We start from the raw sequence: 18,263 nt of genomic DNA on the forward strand, positions 1-18,263 counted from the left end.
GAGATTTAGAAGGTTGCATCACCTCTTCCAAATAATCTGTTGTGTCAACACCAGCCAGGAGAGATACTACTAAACGCAGGGGCGTCACAAGGGGGGGGGGGGGGGGGGGGGGACTGAGTTACTAGGGCCCAAGGTGGGGCCTTAACTATTTTATACTTTAGCTATTGAAAAATAGCAGATATACAAGCTCACAGCGCGGCACCGAGTGCCGCGCTGCGAGCTTGTAGATCTGCTATTTTTGAAAAGCCGTGAACATGCGTGCAAATCTTTGAATATAGGCTATGTACTTTTTAAGGGAACATTTGTAACTCAATTTTGCTTCTGGGGGTCCCTGGAATTAAATATTTTGAGATGGGGGTCCGTGGCCAAATACGTATCATTTTGGGGGTCCTTCACATGAAAAGGTTTGAGAACCACTGACATAGAAACATATTATTTAAAAAACATTAGAAGGCTTTGAAATATTCAAAGAACTTGCACAATTATTCAAAAAATAGCAGATCTACAAGCTCGCAGCTATATACAAGCTGCGAGCTTGTATATCTGCTATTTTTCAACAGTTAAAGCACAAAATGCGAGTGAATCCTTGTACCCAGGGCCCAGAATATGGTGCGACACACCTGCTAACTAAGCGTGATTGGATGTGATAGTTATCGCTTCAGAGAAAGCTAGGGGTCAACATCAGGTCCTTGTTTACATCGTGACCAGTTAAAAAAAAAGAAGATAAAAAGATAATCCTCCCTAGCATTACAACACAACGGCTCCTCCATCTGCTGCGCCACACAAACCCCAAACGGCACAGAAAACTTTGTGTGGAATTGGGGGGGGGGGGGGGGGGGGAGGACAGCGGGCATGTGGGCGAGTATTACAAGTGGGCACAGCCAGGGAGCGGGCACAGCCGGGCATGGCAGGCCTGTGGGGAAAAGTGTCAAGGGATTTTTTTATTCCTTTTCCTTTTTCTTTTTTTCGAGTGCCGCGCTGCGAGCTTGCATAGATCTGTATCAGATTTGTGCAAGTCTTTGAATATTTTTGGACCCTATTCTTATAAATGTCTTCTAAATCTTTCATCTAATAATCAGTGGTTCTCAAACGTTTTCATGTCAAGGACGCCCAAAATTACATGTATTTGGCTGCGGACTCCCAACTCAAAATATGTTGTTCCAGGGACCCCCCCCCCCGAAGCAAATATTTGAGTTAAAATGTTGTATTCAAAGATTTGCCAAAAATGACAAGATTTTTCAAAAATAGCAGATCAGTGGGTGGAGGAGGCCTGCGTAGAAAGTTAGCCTACGGTGCGCGGCGGGGAGCCCCGGGCCGCGCCGCGAGCGGCGTTGGTGCCGAGGGTGGGTGGCCGCAGGGGCGTCAATTGGGTATGGCAGGGGTATGCAGCTGCCATACCCTGGGTCCAGGGGGGAGAATACAAGTTACTTTAAAATATAAATCCATGAACGGCTCATTGTCTATCTGTGCTGGTTATGTTGTTAAATTACATTAAAATAAATACAAATGCAAAATGTAACAAGGTGTTATAATTATATTCTCCACACTTTTATTCTCCCCATCTTGACAGAATGGTATATTCCCAGGTTCCGCAGGTCAGCTGCACAGGTGCAATTCATTATTGTTAATTGTGGCACGTTTACTATATTATGTCAAGTTTAGTTGCACTTGAACAACTGTTCCAGGCTGCCATATCCAGCCCAAGAAACCATAGACATTTTTTGGGGAAAAAAATAGAATGTACTTCTTAAAATAAATGTATCATGCCTGTTGCTAAGGTATGGCAACATGACTGGTGTCTTGCACGCGCGCGAATGCGCGCGTGCAAGACACCAGTCATGTTGCCATACCTTACCTTTTTCTGAACTGACACCACTGGGTGGCCGGGTGGGTGGGTGGGTGGGTGGGGGGGGCTTTGGTGTCAGTGAGCTCCAGCGGAGAGAGAATGGAGAAGGGAGGGTTTTAGGAGCCCCTGACAGGTTTACTGGGGATTAGTTCCTGCAGACTCTGCGTTCTCACACTCTGAAGAGGAGAGAAAGCTCCTTATCGCTAAAGAGCTTATTCAGACCCCACTGTACAAAACAATAAGGCATCATCACCCCACTGTGCCCGAGGAGCAAAACAATAAAGCATCATCGCCGTACAGCCAGACGCGACGCTGATGTCATTGTTCCCTCGCCCCCGCGGCGGCAGGTTTTGCGACAGTGCCGCGGTAAACCGCGCCGTAAAATGTCATCGGACGGAATATTAAACCGTTACGTTGGTTAATAAGCAACACGGAGGAGTGGGGAAGTAAAATGCCATGAACAAAAACAGAAAACTTAAAGGAGTAGTTCACCCCCAAAATGACTTTTTTTCTATTGATTAGTCACACCATGGAGAGTAGAGTTCAATAATATTTTTTGTTTTTTGTCACATTCCTAAGACAAAATTTGATTCGAGTAAATTTACCCCCATTGATTCCGGATGGGGACCCGTTTCGAAACGGGTCCCCATCCGGAACGAATGGGGGTAAATGTATTGTTATCACATGTTTGTCTTAGGAATGCGACAAAAAACTAAAAATATTATTGAACAACCCATAGTCTCCATGGCATGACTAATCAACAAGTGTCATTTTCAACTCATCAGTTGAAAATGTATCATGTTTCAATACTTGTGCTACAAATCGGCCCTCAGGTGTTCGTTCCCTCAACACCTGAAGTAAGATGTATGTATGTATGTTTTCAACACCTTTCACACGCCAAGGAATGAATTTACAATGACTGGCGGCTAGGGAGGCAGGAGCAAGCTGACAGGTGGAGCGACAAGGGGGGCGAGATCCCATGAAACTGTCGAGTTTTTGCTCTTCGCACGCACACAACCAGTCGCCCATCCGCTGCCCGGTTGCGATGCGACGCGACGTGTTACGGGCATGTAGATCGGCTGCTTTCGAAAACATTTTGAGGAAGCAATTACAAATTCCAGTGACCAATGAAGGCCAACCAACTATGGCATATCGGTTGAGATCTTTTCAGCCCATGATAAAACATCACAACACAGCGGTACACACCGACTACACAGTATCCGTGCGGTGCAAGCATTTGGCCGAGGGATGTAGTTAATCAAAAGGAACGTATAACCTCAACCAGTTTTTTTCCAGTCAAGTATATTCCGGTTTAATATCGTCGTTGTCGGGTGGAAACCTCGTATCTCCAAGTTTCAAATTTGTACGTTCTTTCGCAAAGTAAAGCCCTGCTTCAACATACAAGGCCGTCGCACGAAAGTAGTGAAAACAGCCGATCTACAAGCGCACAACGCCTCGCGGCGCGAGGCGTTGTGCGCTTGTAGATCGGCTGTTTTCACTAGTTTAAATCATTTTTTAAAATGATAAATGCAAAACGAACGGTTTTGGACATTTCCACCCGACAACGACAATATGCTGTGTCAAGTTAGATATATTACACCACGCGTCATCATAGAACACGGAATTCCAAGCCGCACCCTCGGTGATGAAAAGAACAACGGCCCTGAAACCGCGCCTTCTTTGATAGTATTTTCATGTTTCTGCTTTTCGTTTGTGCACACACTGTAGGGATGGGTATCGTCTGCGATACTTTTAATGGTATCGATTGCATGACGTCGATACTATCGGGTATCGGTTCACGTAAAGACAAACAATACCTCGTTTCGATACTCTGGAACGCACCCCTGGCCGGTCGCATCTGTAACAGTTGGGCTACTGAGAGTTTAATGACTTGCTTTAGTAGGCTACACTCGTTACTGTGGAAAATAGCAGACAATACCCTATAATGTTTATTATGATGATTATCCAACGTCTAATACTCTACGCTCCGCCACACTGTGTGATCATCATCATCATCACCTCAGCTGTTAAACTTAAATAAAAAGTGTCGAAAATGGTATCGAAAAGGGTATCGTATCGATTCCCAGGTATCGAAAAAGGTATCGTATCGATTCAAAGGTGAACGATACCCATCCCTAACACACAGTCACCATGCCTTCCTGAATGTGAATGAATCTGAATCTGAATCAGCTTTATTCACACATCACAGGTTTATGATGTGTTTTTTTTTTTGTTATCAATTCTTTTTTATTTTATTCAAAGCATGAATGTTGAAAGTTATGCAAATATATTATGAATAAAATAAGAAAATGATAAAATTCACAAGATAGATAGATACCTTTATTATCCCAAGGGGGAAAATCAGTTGCCCAGAGGCAGCACAGCAGTATAAGGTTATTTACAAAGTTACAGAGAAGTATGAAAAAGAAAAAAAACAAGAACAGAGTTCAGAGTACAGTAAGTACAGTAAGAGCAAGGTACAACAAGAAAGGGAACAAATAATATATATACATAAAGTGTCCTAAAGCACAGCTATCAATATAATACAGTGCCCAAATCAAAGTGACCATAACGGTCAATGCTAGTTAGTGCAACAAGTATCTCTACATCATGTCAAACACAAGCAGAAATACGAAAAAAAAAATACTAACACAACCTAATAGTGCAGTGTCCAAAGGTCAGAGCGATAAAATCAGTCAGTGCAGATATTCATGGATTGCATTTGTAGTCCTACACCAGCCATTTTGAGGACCAACACAGGTGTTTTGATTAACATAGAACATTGGCTCTATGCCAATCAAACAAATTGAACACCTGTGTTGGTCCTCAATATGGCCGGTTTAGGACTACAAATGCAACCCATGAATAGTTCCAGTAAAGAAAAAAAAAGGCTACCGTCGTCCTACGTTAGGAAGGTAGTCCTTGTCAATCGACCGTTGTGTGTCTCGTTGTACAGCTTGAGAGCAGCCGGTACAAAAGACTTTCCTAGTCACTCGCATCTCCGTCCTGGGTAGACAAAACGGTCGTTTCCTCTCTTACTCCAGTAACTGAAGATTTCAAGATGGATAAATGTACCAAGATACAACAACTCAAACAACAACAACGACAAGACAAGAAAAGAAAGAGAAGAAAAACAAACCTATATCCACCCCCTTTACCCGGACCAACATGGAATTTACAATAGCGCGTGCTTGTGCCAGGCTGTTACGACTATGTTGTGACTTCTTAAATCATATCCTTGAGCCTATCAGTGATGTCAGACCATATAAAAATGTTTTCCTCTTTCACACTGTGTAATCTTGCTGTGGACTGCTCTAGATTGGTCAAATTCTTTCTATAGTTTGTGTTATTTCCATAAAAAGAGAAAAGCAGGGGCGTCAATTGGGTATGGCAGGGGTATGCAGCTGCCATACCCTGGGTCCAGGGGGAAAAATAATAGATAGTTTTAAATATAAATCCATGAAAGTCTCTTTGTCTATCTGTGCTGGTTATTATGTTGTTAAATTACAGTAAAATAACTACAAATGCAACATTTAACAAAATGGTCACTTTAACAAGGTAAATTATATTCTCCACTCTTGTATTCTCCCCATCTTGACAACATGGTATATTCCCTGGTTCTGCAGGTCAGCTGCACAGGTGCAATGCATTATTGTTAATTGCGGCACATTTACTAACATGCCAAGTTTAGCTACACTTAAACAACCGTTCCAGGCTGCCATATCCAGCCCAAGAAACCATAGAAACCCAGGGAAAAAAACGGACAAAACCCGATGAGGACTCCCATCTTTTGCCATACCCTAGCTTTTGCTGAACTGACGCCAATGGAGAAAAGGAAGGAGCCGCGAAGACATAGTGTACACATAGTATATCAATCTGGTGCCTGCCTATCCGGTGCCTTGAAGATATCATCCGTTTCCAACAGATTTCCTTTTTGTATGTTTTTTTCTTTATATGTCTGCATTACGGTGCCATATCCAGAGAGGACCGTTACCCACGAGTTGTTCACCCCCTTGCTGATTGGATCTGTGTCGGCAGCGGCGCTCCTTTGCCTCATCCTTATCGTGTTGTTCTACAAGTACATGCAGGTAAGGCGACGTGTCCCCGCCACACACCACTGACTGCACGTCAACAGGGGGAGAAAAGTGGGACTGAGTTACTAGGGCCCAAGGTGGAGGAGGGGCCTGGAATTATTTGATACTTTGGCTATTGAAAAATAGCAGATATACAAGCTCACAGCGCGGCACCGAGTGCCGCGCTGCAAGCTTGTAGAGCTGCTATTTTTGAAAAGTCCTGAAAATGTGTGCAAATCTTTGAACATATGTATTTTTTTTTTCTGTTTATTGGTTTTATACAGGATTTTTAAGGACATACAGGCATACAAGTGAATATGTACATTAATTGTTCGGTTTTGTAGACCACACAAAACAAAAACACACCCTCCTTCCCCCCCACCCCCCCACCCCCCCTCATACATACAGCCGTATACATGAAACGAAACGAAAAAAGCAAAAAACACACAACCGAGACAAGAACAAAACAAAAAAACAAAAAAACAAAAAAAGACAGTGCATGAAGGCAACATTTTTATCATTATGTATTCTTCATATGTTTACCGTGAATATATATATATTTTTAAGCGAACATTTGTAACTACATTTTTGCTTCTGGGGGGGGGGGGCATAGGAACATAGGAACATGTGTTTTAAAAAAAAAAACCTTTTGAAAAACATTTGAAACATTCAAAGACCTTTTTCACAATGTTTCAAAAATAGCAGATCTACAAGTTTGCTGTGAGCTTGTAGATCTGCTATTTTTCAATAGTTAAAGCACCCAGGGCCCATAATTTGGTGCGACACCCCTGCACGTCAATGTTTCCATGTGGAACTACAACTGCCTTTCAGTCGGCTCCTGTGGTTGAACCTGTGTCGTCTCCTCCTTTGCCCTTTCTTGCCAGAAACCCAAATACCAGATTCAGTGGAAAGTTATCGAGGGCATCCATGGGAACAACTATGTGTATATTGACCCCACCCAGCTACCGTACGATCACCAGTGGGAGTTTCCTCGAGACAAGCTCCGTTTCGGTGAGTATCCTATAAACACACAGTGGTTCCCAAACGTTTTAGCCCCGTGATCCGAAAGAGAAATTAGATGTTTGCCCGGGGACCTTAACTATTGAAAATAGCAGATCTAAAACCTCACAACTTGTAGATCGGCTATTTTCACTACTTCTTTAACATTTGTTTTCTAATTCATGGAATTGCTTAGATTCTTCTTTTATTTTATTTTTTTCATGAAATTACTTTGAAAAATCATTGCATTTTTTCATGAAAAAAAAAAACTTTTTTTGCTAATTAGCCCTATAGAGGGTATGCGCATGCACAAAGTGAGTGGAAAAGTGAGTGGCAAAGTGAGTTTAATGTTGTTTAACGTTGTTTAATGCAATCAGACTTTTCTGTTTGGATGTATGGGCTGTCAAGGCCAGAAAGTAGTTTTTTGCCACTCAGTAGGCGTTCCCACATAACTTCCGGGTATGATGATGATGTCACGTGCATACCCTCTATTCACGGCCCGCACACTCAGCATCCCCCTGGTGCTGAAGTCACGTTTTGAAGGGGAAACCCCTGCTAAAAGCCCATAGAGTTAACACAGAAATTGCAAATTTAATGCAATTTCCGAATAGTAAAGTATAAAATACGGCTAGCATGATCAAGAACACAAGATAGTAAAAGGCACAAAGCATTATAATTTACTTTTACCGTTTGAAATAATGATTTGTTGGCTTTAAGTCCAGCTGTTTCTGTATTAATTTCCCCTTCTAAACTGACGTCACACCAGGAAGTTGCTGAGAAATTTGCTGAGTGGGCGGGCCATGAATAGGCCTAATCCCATACTTTGCGACTTTTGCGAGTCCCATAAAAATGTGTCCGGGACCGACAAATATTTCCTGACCCAGTGCTTGGGAACCAGTGTCCTGTAACACCCCCCTGCCCCTATACCATCACCATCACCACCCACACCACAGTTAGGGGTTAAGTGCCTTGCTCATGCAGGTACGCGCAATTTGGAAACGCACATGAGTTGAGCAGGTACTCACCAGCATCGGTAGGTTAGTTACTCACCAGTTACTCACCAGCTCCGGTTCAGCCAATCAAAAGCTTCCATGGGCTGGGTTTGCCCAGAAATCATGTGCGTTTCCAAATAACGCCTCAGGGACACTTGGACACTGGGCCAGGCCGGGGCTCTGATTCCCAGACGGTCTTTCTCTCTCCAAATTCAGCTATGGCCGCGCCAGGGATTGTTATGTCGTAATGACGATTTCAAGTAGTGAAAATATGCGAGGCGTCGTGTGCTCGTAGATCGGCTACTGTCACTAGTTTTGTGCGACAGTCTTGTATGATGAAGCAGGGCTTTACTTTATGAAAAAAACTTGCTAATTTGAAACTTGGAGATACGGGGTTTCTGCCCGACAGTGACGATATGCATTCTGATTTGCAAGGCTCTGAAAAGGACTTTTCATTTACATTGTTAGGAGATAACTAGAAAGATGTGATTGGAAATTGCAAGTGTGGTTACTGATGTGACTATATTCTGCAGTAAGTTAACTGTCATGTGAAGCTCGACCAATTGATTCCCACTCCCATTGATTACCTATTGATTCCCACTCCCTTTGATTCCCTATTGATTCCCTATCCCTGTCAGGGAATTGTCTATCAATTTCCAATGGCAGCGGAAAGGTTACCCTAGAAATAAAGCTTCCCCATGACTATGGGTGCGTTCGGAAATCCGCACCGGGTGTGTGCTCAGTGTAGTGAGTGCAGTGGGCGTGACATTGTAGGGTGCATTCAGTGTGGCTTATTTACGACCAGTTAAGAGACAGCTGTGTGCTTTTTGAGTCGGAAAACTTTCTTAACACTTATGTTGCAATGATTTTTTCTCTTCAATGTCTCGCGTTGCCATGGTTACCATAGACTTCCATGTAATTGTGCAATTGTGTAAAAAGTGCACGCCCATGCCTAGATGATGCACCACGTGTGTAGATGCTGTTCACAGCTTTCAAACAAAAAAATCCGCTTGGAAATCCGTTCAGGCATTCATGATTTATCAGCCATTATGTTTTCTTCAGATGTAAACAAACATGGCTGCCATGTTTGAAAGAATGAGTTGGTATGGGGGTTAAACATGCAATTTCGCAATCGCGATCATGCCTAATACATTTCTGGAGGTCCCAAAAAAAATGTTTAAAAAAAAAAAAAAAACGGCCCAAACTCGGGAAACTCGGGGTTGGCACAGCGGTAGTACCAATACAAACTCGGGAAACTCGGGGTTGGCACCATATGTGTTAAAAGCAGCAGTTGCTAACGTAAAGTTGCTATTCACCCTATATTGATAGGTAATTTACTTCATAACATTGGCCTACCTGCTGTTGATGCGTGTGTAACAATAAAGCCCAAAGGACCAATAAAGCAGCAAATGGTACATTTTGTTATCATTTCCTACGCCATTGTTCACAGCTGAGAAGCGCTCGAGACATGGCCATGAAAACCAACCAATCAGAACACCGCACTGACGCACCACACCGCCAAACCCCATCTTCTGAGTAGGGTCGGTGAGTGCGTGCACTCAGCACACCGGTGCGCCGCGCCCTGGATTTCCGAACGACAACGCACCAAGTGCACCGAATAAACGAACGACAACATGGCACACCAGTGCGTTGAGTGCGCATTTCCGAACGCACCCTATATTAGGACCACCCTAATAAGAGAAGAGATTATTCGACTTCTCAGTAGATCAAAGAACAAAGACGACCTGAGTGTTCTCGTTTAGAGTTCATAAGGTGGTTAAGTCCAGGTGGTTAAGTTTTGCTTATAAAGTAAAACAAACAAGATTAAACGTTTGTTCATCGCCGCAGGGTTAAGTTGCCAAGGCCAGAGTAAAGAAACTGTGGGCATTAATTAATGATGCAACACCAGGACAATGTGTGCATTGTTTACTTCCTGCACCTGGAATAATAATAAAAGATAATGACAAGAAAGATACAGTTCTGGGAAATTGCGAGTGTGTTTGTCTTTTTTACATTTTCCCAGCAAGTCCTATATTTTTGGGGTTACTCTATAAAGCTTTTGGGGATACTCTATAAAGGTGTACGTGGTGAGTAATTTTATGGAGTAACTTTTAGCCAATGAGGAATCAGCATAAAAGGTGACGTCACCGAGAATGCTGCTTCCTCATTGGCTACAAGTTACACTATAAAGTTGGAAGAGAACAATAGTGTGTTGCCTATAGCTACCACACTAATATTAATATCCAATTTATATAGCCTTTCTGAGTACTCAAAGTCGCTTTCCAAAACTGAAAACAAAACAAAAGATACTTAATTTTGGAAAGACATTGATTAAAAAGTTAAAAACTATAGAAGTAAAGGTAAAGAAAGGGGGGATTAGGTAGCCTCACGTACCGGCGGTAGCCAGGCTTACTCATCTGCGAAGAGAAAAGCCTGGTGACAATATCAGGCAGAGACTGTTCAACTTCCGCCGTGAGAATTTCAACTGAAGACTACAACGCATGACGTAACTTCCGTTAAACACAGCATTTCCGCCACTTCCGCTAGAACCAACCGGAATTCATATTGTGGCCAGGGTGGGGATTAAGTGAGGGATTGCAAATCTGAAAATGTGAGTTTTGAGTGTTTTATTTTTTTAAACGTGGCGAGGCAGGGGGCAGCTTTGACGTGAACTAGGAGTGAGTTCCATAGCGTCGTTGTCGGGTGGAGACCTTGTATGTCCAAAAAAAACGTTTGTTTTGTATTTATAATTTTTAAAATGATTTAAACTAGTGAAAACAGACGATCTACAAGCACACAAGGTGCGAGGCGTTGTGTGCATGTAGATCATGTAGATCGACTGTTTTCACTACTTTTGTGCGATGGCCATATGATGAAGTACAGGGCTTTACTTTGCGAAGAAATTTACAAATTTGAAAGTTGGAGATACGAGGCCGCTGAGAAGGCCCTGCTATCACCCCAGGTGTGTTTTCTTTGTCCTGGGGACGTCACGGAGGTTGGCATCACCCCACCCGAGGGAGTGGGAGGTGGGCGTGGTGTTGGAGGAACATTCAACCGGAATGAACCTTATACCGTTTAACCCTGCAAGGCCCAGCGTTGCTTTTTGGCAACGTTTTTTAAATCATTTTTTTTTTAAATGTTATAATTAGTTTTCCTGTTCTTTTTTCACATTAACATCACCATTAAATCCTATTGTTTAGTATTACAATGCCATTGGCCACGATATTTGCATATAAATACACCCCACTGAGGCTGACATTCACACTTCCCAGAGAAGTTGAAATTCCAGCGTCTGGACGAACAACATCTCACTTTTTAACTGATGCTATTCCTCACAAAAACATAAGTAAAATGCCTGTAATATTTTTTTCCGTGATCATTAGAATGTCCCAAAATGCAAATTAGAGTATGATTTATGATTTATGGCTATAAAACCTTACAAAAACATTATTAATTTTTTAACATTACATTTTCCTGTGATTAGGACTCCTACAACACCATCTGATTTTTTGTAATTTTTTTTGGCCAGTAGAAATTAATTTGGGCCTTGCAGGGTTAATAGTTGGTACAACTATTCCACATTTATGCGTGAAGTTGTTGGTACAACTGCACCTAGCAGGATGTCATAATGAGGTGTGTACCCGGTCATGGAACGGTTGCAACCGCAGAGGACTGGCCTGAGGGCCTTTTTTTGTGCCGCTGCTTTTTGTGATGATTGATTGATAGATGCTGCGTTGTTTGCTGTCTGGTCACGGGCGGTGACTCTTTGTCTCTGGTCATTTCAGGCTAAGCCGTTTCCCATGGCCCCGTTAACCCATTTAGGCACTAGAATTATTGAATGCTTTAACTATTGAAGAATAGCAGATATACAAGCTCGCAGCGCGGCACCGAGTGCCGCGCTGCGAGCTTGTAGATCTGCTAAACGTTTGTTCGTCGCCGCAGGGTTAAGTTGCCAACGCCAGAGTAAAGAAACTGTGGGCATTAATTAATGATGCAACACCAGGACAATGTGTGCATTGTTTACTTCCTGCACCTGGAATAATAATAAAAGATAATGACAAGAAAGATACAGTTCTGGGAAATTGCGAGTGTGTTTGTCGTTTTTACATTTTCCCAGCAAGTCCTATATTTTTGGGGTTACTCTATAAAGCTTTTGGGGATACTCTACAAAGGTGTACGTGGTGAGTAACTTTATGGAGTAACCTTTTGCCAATGAGGAATCAGCATAAAGGTGACGTCACCGAGAATGCTGCTTCCTCATTGGCTAAAAGTTACACTATAAAGTTGGAAGAGAAAAATAGTGTGTTGCCTATAGCTACCACACTAATATTAATATCCAATTTATATAGCCTTTCTGAGTACTCAAAGTCGCTTTCCAAAACTGAAAACAAAACAAAAGATACTTAATTTTGGAAAGACATTGATTAAAAAGTTAAAAACTATAGAAGTAAAGGTAAAGAAAGGGGGGATTAGGTAGCCTCACGTACCGGTAGCCAGGCTTACTCATCTGCGAAGAGAAAAGCCTGGTGACAATATCAGGCAGAGACTGTTCAACTTCCGCCGTGAGAATTTCAACTGAAGACTACAACGCATGACGTAACTTCCGTTAAACACAGCATTTCCGCCACTTCCGCTAGAACCAACCGGAATTCATATTGTGGCCAGGGTGGGGATTAAGTGAGGGATTGCAAATCTGAAAATGTGAGTTTTGAGTGTTTTATTTTTTTAAACGTGGCGAGGCAGGGGGCAGCTTTGACGTGAACTAGGAGTGAGTTCCATAGCGTCGTTGTCGGGTGGAGACCTTGTATGTCCAAAAAAAACGTTTGTTTTGTATTTATAATTTTTAAAATGATTTAAACTAGTGAAAACAGACGATCTACAAGCACACAAGGTGCGAGGCGTTGTGTGCATGTAGATCATGTAGATCGACTGTTTTCACTACTTTTGTGCGATGGCCATATGATGAAGTACAGGGCTTTACTTTGCGAAGAAATTTACAAATTTGAAAGTTGGAGATACGAGGCCGCTGAGAAGGCCCTGCTATCACCCCAGGTGTGTTTTCTTTGTCCTGGGGACGTCACGGAGGTTGGCATCACCCCACCCGAGGGAGTGGGAGGTGGGCGTGGTGTTGGAGGAACATTCAACCGGAATGAACCTTATACCGTTTAACCCTGCAAGGCCCAGCGTTGCTTTTTGGCAACGTTTTTTAAATCATTTTTTTTTAAATGTTATAATTAGTTTTCCTGTTCTTTTTTCACATTAACATCACCATTAAATCCTATTGTTTAGTATTACAATGCCATTGGCCACGATATTTGCATATAAATACACCCCACTGAGGCTGACATTCACACTTCCCAGAGAAGTTGAAATTCCAGCGTCTGGACGAACAACATCTCACTTTTTAACTGATGCTATTCCTCACAAAAACATAAGTAAAATGCCTGTAATATTTTTTTCCGTGATCATTAGAATGTCCCAAAATGCAAATTAGAGTATGATTTATGATTTATGGCTATAAAACCTTACAAAAACATTATTATTTTTTTAACATTACATTTTCCTGTGATTAGGACTCCTACAACACCATCTGATTTTTTGTAATTTTTTTTGGCCAGTAGAAATTAATTTGGGCCTTGCAGGGTTAATAGTTGGTACAACTATTCCACATTTATGCGTGAAGTTGTTGGTACAACTGCACCTAGCAGGATGTCATAATGAGGTGTGTACCCGGTCATGGAACGGTTGCAACCGCAGAGGACTGGCCTGAGGGCCTTTTTTTGTGCCGCTGCTTTTTGTGATGATTGATTGATAGATGCTGCGTTGTTTGCTGTCTGGTCACGGGCGGTGACTCTTTGTCTCTGGTCATTTCAGGCTAAGCCGTTTCCCATGGCCCCGTTAACCCATTTAGGCACTAGAATTATTGAATGCTTTAACTATTGAAGAATAGCAGATATACAAGCTCGCAGCGCGGCACCGAGTGCCGCGCTGCGAGCTTGTAGATCTGCTATTTTTTGAAAAAGTTGTGAAAATGGGTGCAAATCTTTGAATATGTGTATTTTTAAAGTGAACGTTTGTAACTCAAATTTTGCTTCTGGGGGGGGTGGTCCCTGGATCTAGATATTTTGAGATGGGGGTCCGTGGCCAAATAAATATCAGTTTGGGGGTCCTTCTCATGAAATGGCTTGATAACCACTGACATAGTAGTCTCTCAAGAACAGACTAACTGAGCTCCAGTTAAGCGAGAAGGACCTTTTCTTTGACGATGGCTGGCCAGATTGCTGACATTAGAAACATATGTTTTTCAAAAAACCTTAGAAGGATTCAAAAGACACTTATAGAATCGGGTCAAAATTCAAATTTTCACGATTCTTCAAAAATAGCAGATCTACAAGCTCGCAGCGCGGCACTCGGTGCCGCGCTGCGAGCTTGTATATCTGCTATTTTTCAATAGTCAAAGCGTAAAATAACGACACGCAAATAATGTGCGCCCGCCCGTTCTGAATGGGTTTAATTAATGATGCAATCCCCCCCACCTCCCCACCCCACCTCCCCACCCCACCTCCACCCCACTCCCTCACTGCAAACATGCTATTGTTGACACTCTACTGCGGGTGTTATTTTTAAACCACCTCCCCAACAGGATCTGGCGTGTCCGGGTGGTACCATCATGTGCCTCCCCTCGAGGGCTCAAGGCTCTCAAAGTTTGTTCCTAGGAGCTGGCTGCTGGCCCCGCGCCAGTGAAAACAGGACCGCGGAATAACAGCCATGTGTGTGTCTGTCTTATAATTGTCTCCTTTTTGTGCCTTCCTTCTCACTCTCTCCCCACCAACACAGGCAAGACGCTGGGATCCGGGGCGTTCGGGAAGGTGGTGGAGGCCACCGCCTACGGGCTGTCCAAGGCGGACTCGGTCATGACGGTCGCCGTGAAAATGCTCAAACGTACGTTTAAAGCCATGACACGCACGCACACACGCAAGTGAAAAGAAGATAAAAAGAGATTAAAAATACTTTCATTAGTGTATATAGTAGGGCATTCACCAAATATTCAAACATTCGAACATTCGAATATCAAAGTCACTATTCGACGTTGTTCACCAAAGTCGAATATTTTCTTATTTTATTTTATTGTTTTCTCCTTAAAAAAAGATATAGTTTATAAAGCTTGGCTAGATAGGAAGTCATAATATACTTAATATTTGACAGTTTGGCCAGTCCTGTCGAATATTCGACTATTGAAATACTTTGAGGTCGAATAATTCGAATACTAAAAATCACTATTCGTGAATGCCCTAGTAGATAGATAGATAGATAGATAGATAGATAGATAGACAGATGCATTATTTGCCCTTGCGGAAATTCCTTTTGCACCGGGCAGCCATCAGGACACAAAATCACAACACATAATAATACACAAACACAAATACACGAATGACAAGACAGAACCCACAATTTGACTATATGACGTGCACATAATGGATGTGCGCTGGCAAGGGCTTGTGAATGTGTGGCCTCAAGCGCAGAGATCTCTTTGTAGATTGCGTTAGACCTGAGAAAATGTTATATAGACATCAAAAGTTCCCTTGTGCTTGGCTGATCTTAATTAACACAAAACATATCGTCGTTGTCGGGTGGAAACATCGTATCTCCAAGTGTCAAATGTGTACTTTCTTTCGCAAAGCAAAGCCCTGCTTCATCAGACAAGGCCGTCGCACAAAAGTAGTGAAAACAGCAGATCTATAAGCACACAACGCCTCGCGGCGCGAGGCGTTGTGTGCTCGTAGATCGGCTGTTTTCACTAGTTTAAATCATTTTTAAAATGATAAATGCAAAACGAACGGTTTTTGGACATACAAGGTTTTCACCCGACAACGACGATATTTTGTATCCAGCAAAAATACCACAGACAATTAACTTTATTGCTAGGCAGATTGAGACTTGAGTTCGGTTCATGCCAGGTATGTTTTTGGTTGCTAACCCTGACAATTTGACTTCTCCAATTACATCTCCGCAGCCAGTGCCCATGCCACCGAGAAGGAAGCACTCATGTCTGAACTCAAAGTTCTCAGTTACTTGGGAAACCACATGAACATCGTCAACCTGCTGGGAGCCTGTACCGTCGGAGGTGAGAGGAGCTGCCGTGTGTTCATTAACACCTTTCAAACTTCCATGTCATTGTATAAACCAGTGGTTCTCAATTTCAAGGACCCCAACAACTCTGTTTGGGGCCTTTTCCACCGGCAAAGAACCGGTTCTGGTTCTTTCTCCCGCCTATGGGATGAACCAGAGGTGTGCTTTTCCACCGAGAACCGGAGTTGGTTCCGAACCGTTAAAGTTGGTTCCGAACGGGAACCACAAAATCTTTGGTTCCTCTGGTTCAATCATGGTTCAATCTGGTGGAAACGCAAGCCGGTTCGCAAGAACGAACCAAGGTTCCAAGAAAGTTGAACCGGCACTGGTTCTGGAACCGGTTCTTTGCCGGTGGAAAAGGCCCTACAGTGTAATTTTTGTACACTCTCAGAGTTACAGACCTTTAAGGGTCCATTAGGAACCCCCTCAAGGAGTCCTGAGGGTCGCTAACCTCGCATCACCAGGCTTTCCGCTGGACGAAAGCCTGGTCTTCGTTTACTAAACGGGCCGTTTGATCCGGTCGGGAGCGGAAGAGCTCCTACGTTTTTCTGTAGTCCAAAACGGACTACACTTTGGCCGGAAACAACGACCGGAAACAATTTCAACCCAGTTAGCGCATGCGCAAGTAGTTAGCGCATGCGCAAGTACGGGTTAGAACCTGGTTAAAACTGTTTCCGGTCGTTGTTTCCGCCCAAAGTGTAGTCCGTTTAGGACTACAGAAAAACGTAGGAGCCCTTCCGCTCCCGACCGGATCAAAAGCCCGAAATTGGAAGCCAGCCCAGGCTAGAGGGTCGCTGGGCTCCAATTTGAGAACCACTGAATTAGTAGTAATCCTTTTCATTGGTTAAATATTTAGTCTCTTTCGGGTGGCCTCATACTGTACTGTATGTGCAAAACTGTTACTTTTGAAGAATTCTAAATATAGCACTGGCAGATCTTGCCCATAGCACTTACCGTAGCACTTGCCTACCCTCACTGACCATCCATGAAGGCTAGATAGCATTTTTAGGTTCATACCAAGTTTTTTGCTAAATGCCTAAATTGTAAATTGTAGATCTAGTTTCGAGATTGTGCTACTTTTGATGCTTTTGTGTGACACTGTTTCTGTAGTATGATCAAGTAGGGCAGGGGTCTTCAACAGGGGGTCTGCGACCCCTAGGGGGTCCGCGGAGGTACTGCAGGGGGTCCGCACAATTATTGCTTAAAAAAAAAAGAAAAAAAAAAGATTTCATTTTTTTTTTCATTTTTCACATTTATGTTAAAAAATAAATCATGATTCTATCCATTTTGAATAGCTTGAATACATGATTACTATGCAATTGACAGATTGTTGATATTATTGACATTGGGTCTCAGTTAGTCTCTCAAGAACAGCCTCAGAGAACGCTACGCTACTGAGTCTGTCACACACCAAACTCACGGAAGGGATTTTGGGCGGTACCCAAGTCTGGTGACAGGCAGCGTTTTTGACCAATCAAACATAGTGGGCGGTATCTAATGTGTGCGTTGACTATGCATTCCCCCTCACGGGTGGAAACAAACCATCTTTCAACTGTACATATTCTTTGTGCAGCTAAATAAATCCCTCTGTAGTCTATATAGACAAGCGAATTGCTCCATTTAAATATTCATTGACCCACCCGGTTTTCCACACAATGTATGGGTTTCACATTGCCACTATTTGCACAATCAAAGAATGCTTTTGGAAATCGTTGTGCATAACAATAGAATTAAATGGAAGGAAGAATGGCCTACATTACAATAACGAACTACATTTGTTAGTCTACACAGTAAAGTGCAGCAATATGCCTATATGAATTTAGATTTTAGTGTATTATTATTAGTATAGAGTAAATGTAAACGTTGCAACTTCTAGTCTAAAAGACCCATGTATTAAATTATTATATTATAAAACATACATTAATCAACTAGCCCTATTTTATTCCTAGACAGGCTATTTAAAAATAGCTGATCTACAAGCTCACAACAACGTCGCATTGTGGTTACATTCTGCACAATGGGTACTTTGAGTACTACTTTCTGCTTTTGCAATACTTTTACTCAAGGGCTACATTTTGAATACAAGACTTGTGCATGATACTTAAGTAAAGAATGCGAGTACTTTTCCCACTACATTGCCTAAGCACGCCAGTATTAGTAAAAGCACACATCACAGATAGATTTATAGAGTAATATAAGGCAACTGTAAATGTTTAAAAAGAC

At 42.6% G+C, this 18,263-nt stretch overlaps 1 protein-coding gene across 1 annotated transcript in view; it reads left to right on the forward strand.

Moving 5' to 3' along the window:
* The window catches only part of kita (KIT proto-oncogene, receptor tyrosine kinase a), a gene marked incomplete at both ends in the record, with an annotated part of 72,363 nt that overhangs the window by 36,479 nt on the left and 17,621 nt on the right, over positions 1–18,263 (forward strand). The window contains 4 exons of the mRNA XM_080730893.1: positions 5,828–5,934; positions 6,804–6,930; positions 14,748–14,852; positions 15,925–16,035. Coding sequence (XP_080587019.1) covers positions 5,828–5,934; positions 6,804–6,930; positions 14,748–14,852; positions 15,925–16,035 — 450 coding nt within the window. The remainder of the gene's footprint in view (positions 1–5,827; positions 5,935–6,803; positions 6,931–14,747; positions 14,853–15,924; positions 16,036–18,263) is intronic.

The sequence above is a fragment of the Nannobrachium achirus genome (genome assembly GCF_963921795.1).
Source record: "Nannobrachium achirus genome assembly, chromosome: 1".
NCBI lineage: Eukaryota > Metazoa > Chordata > Actinopteri > Myctophiformes > Myctophidae > Nannobrachium > Nannobrachium achirus.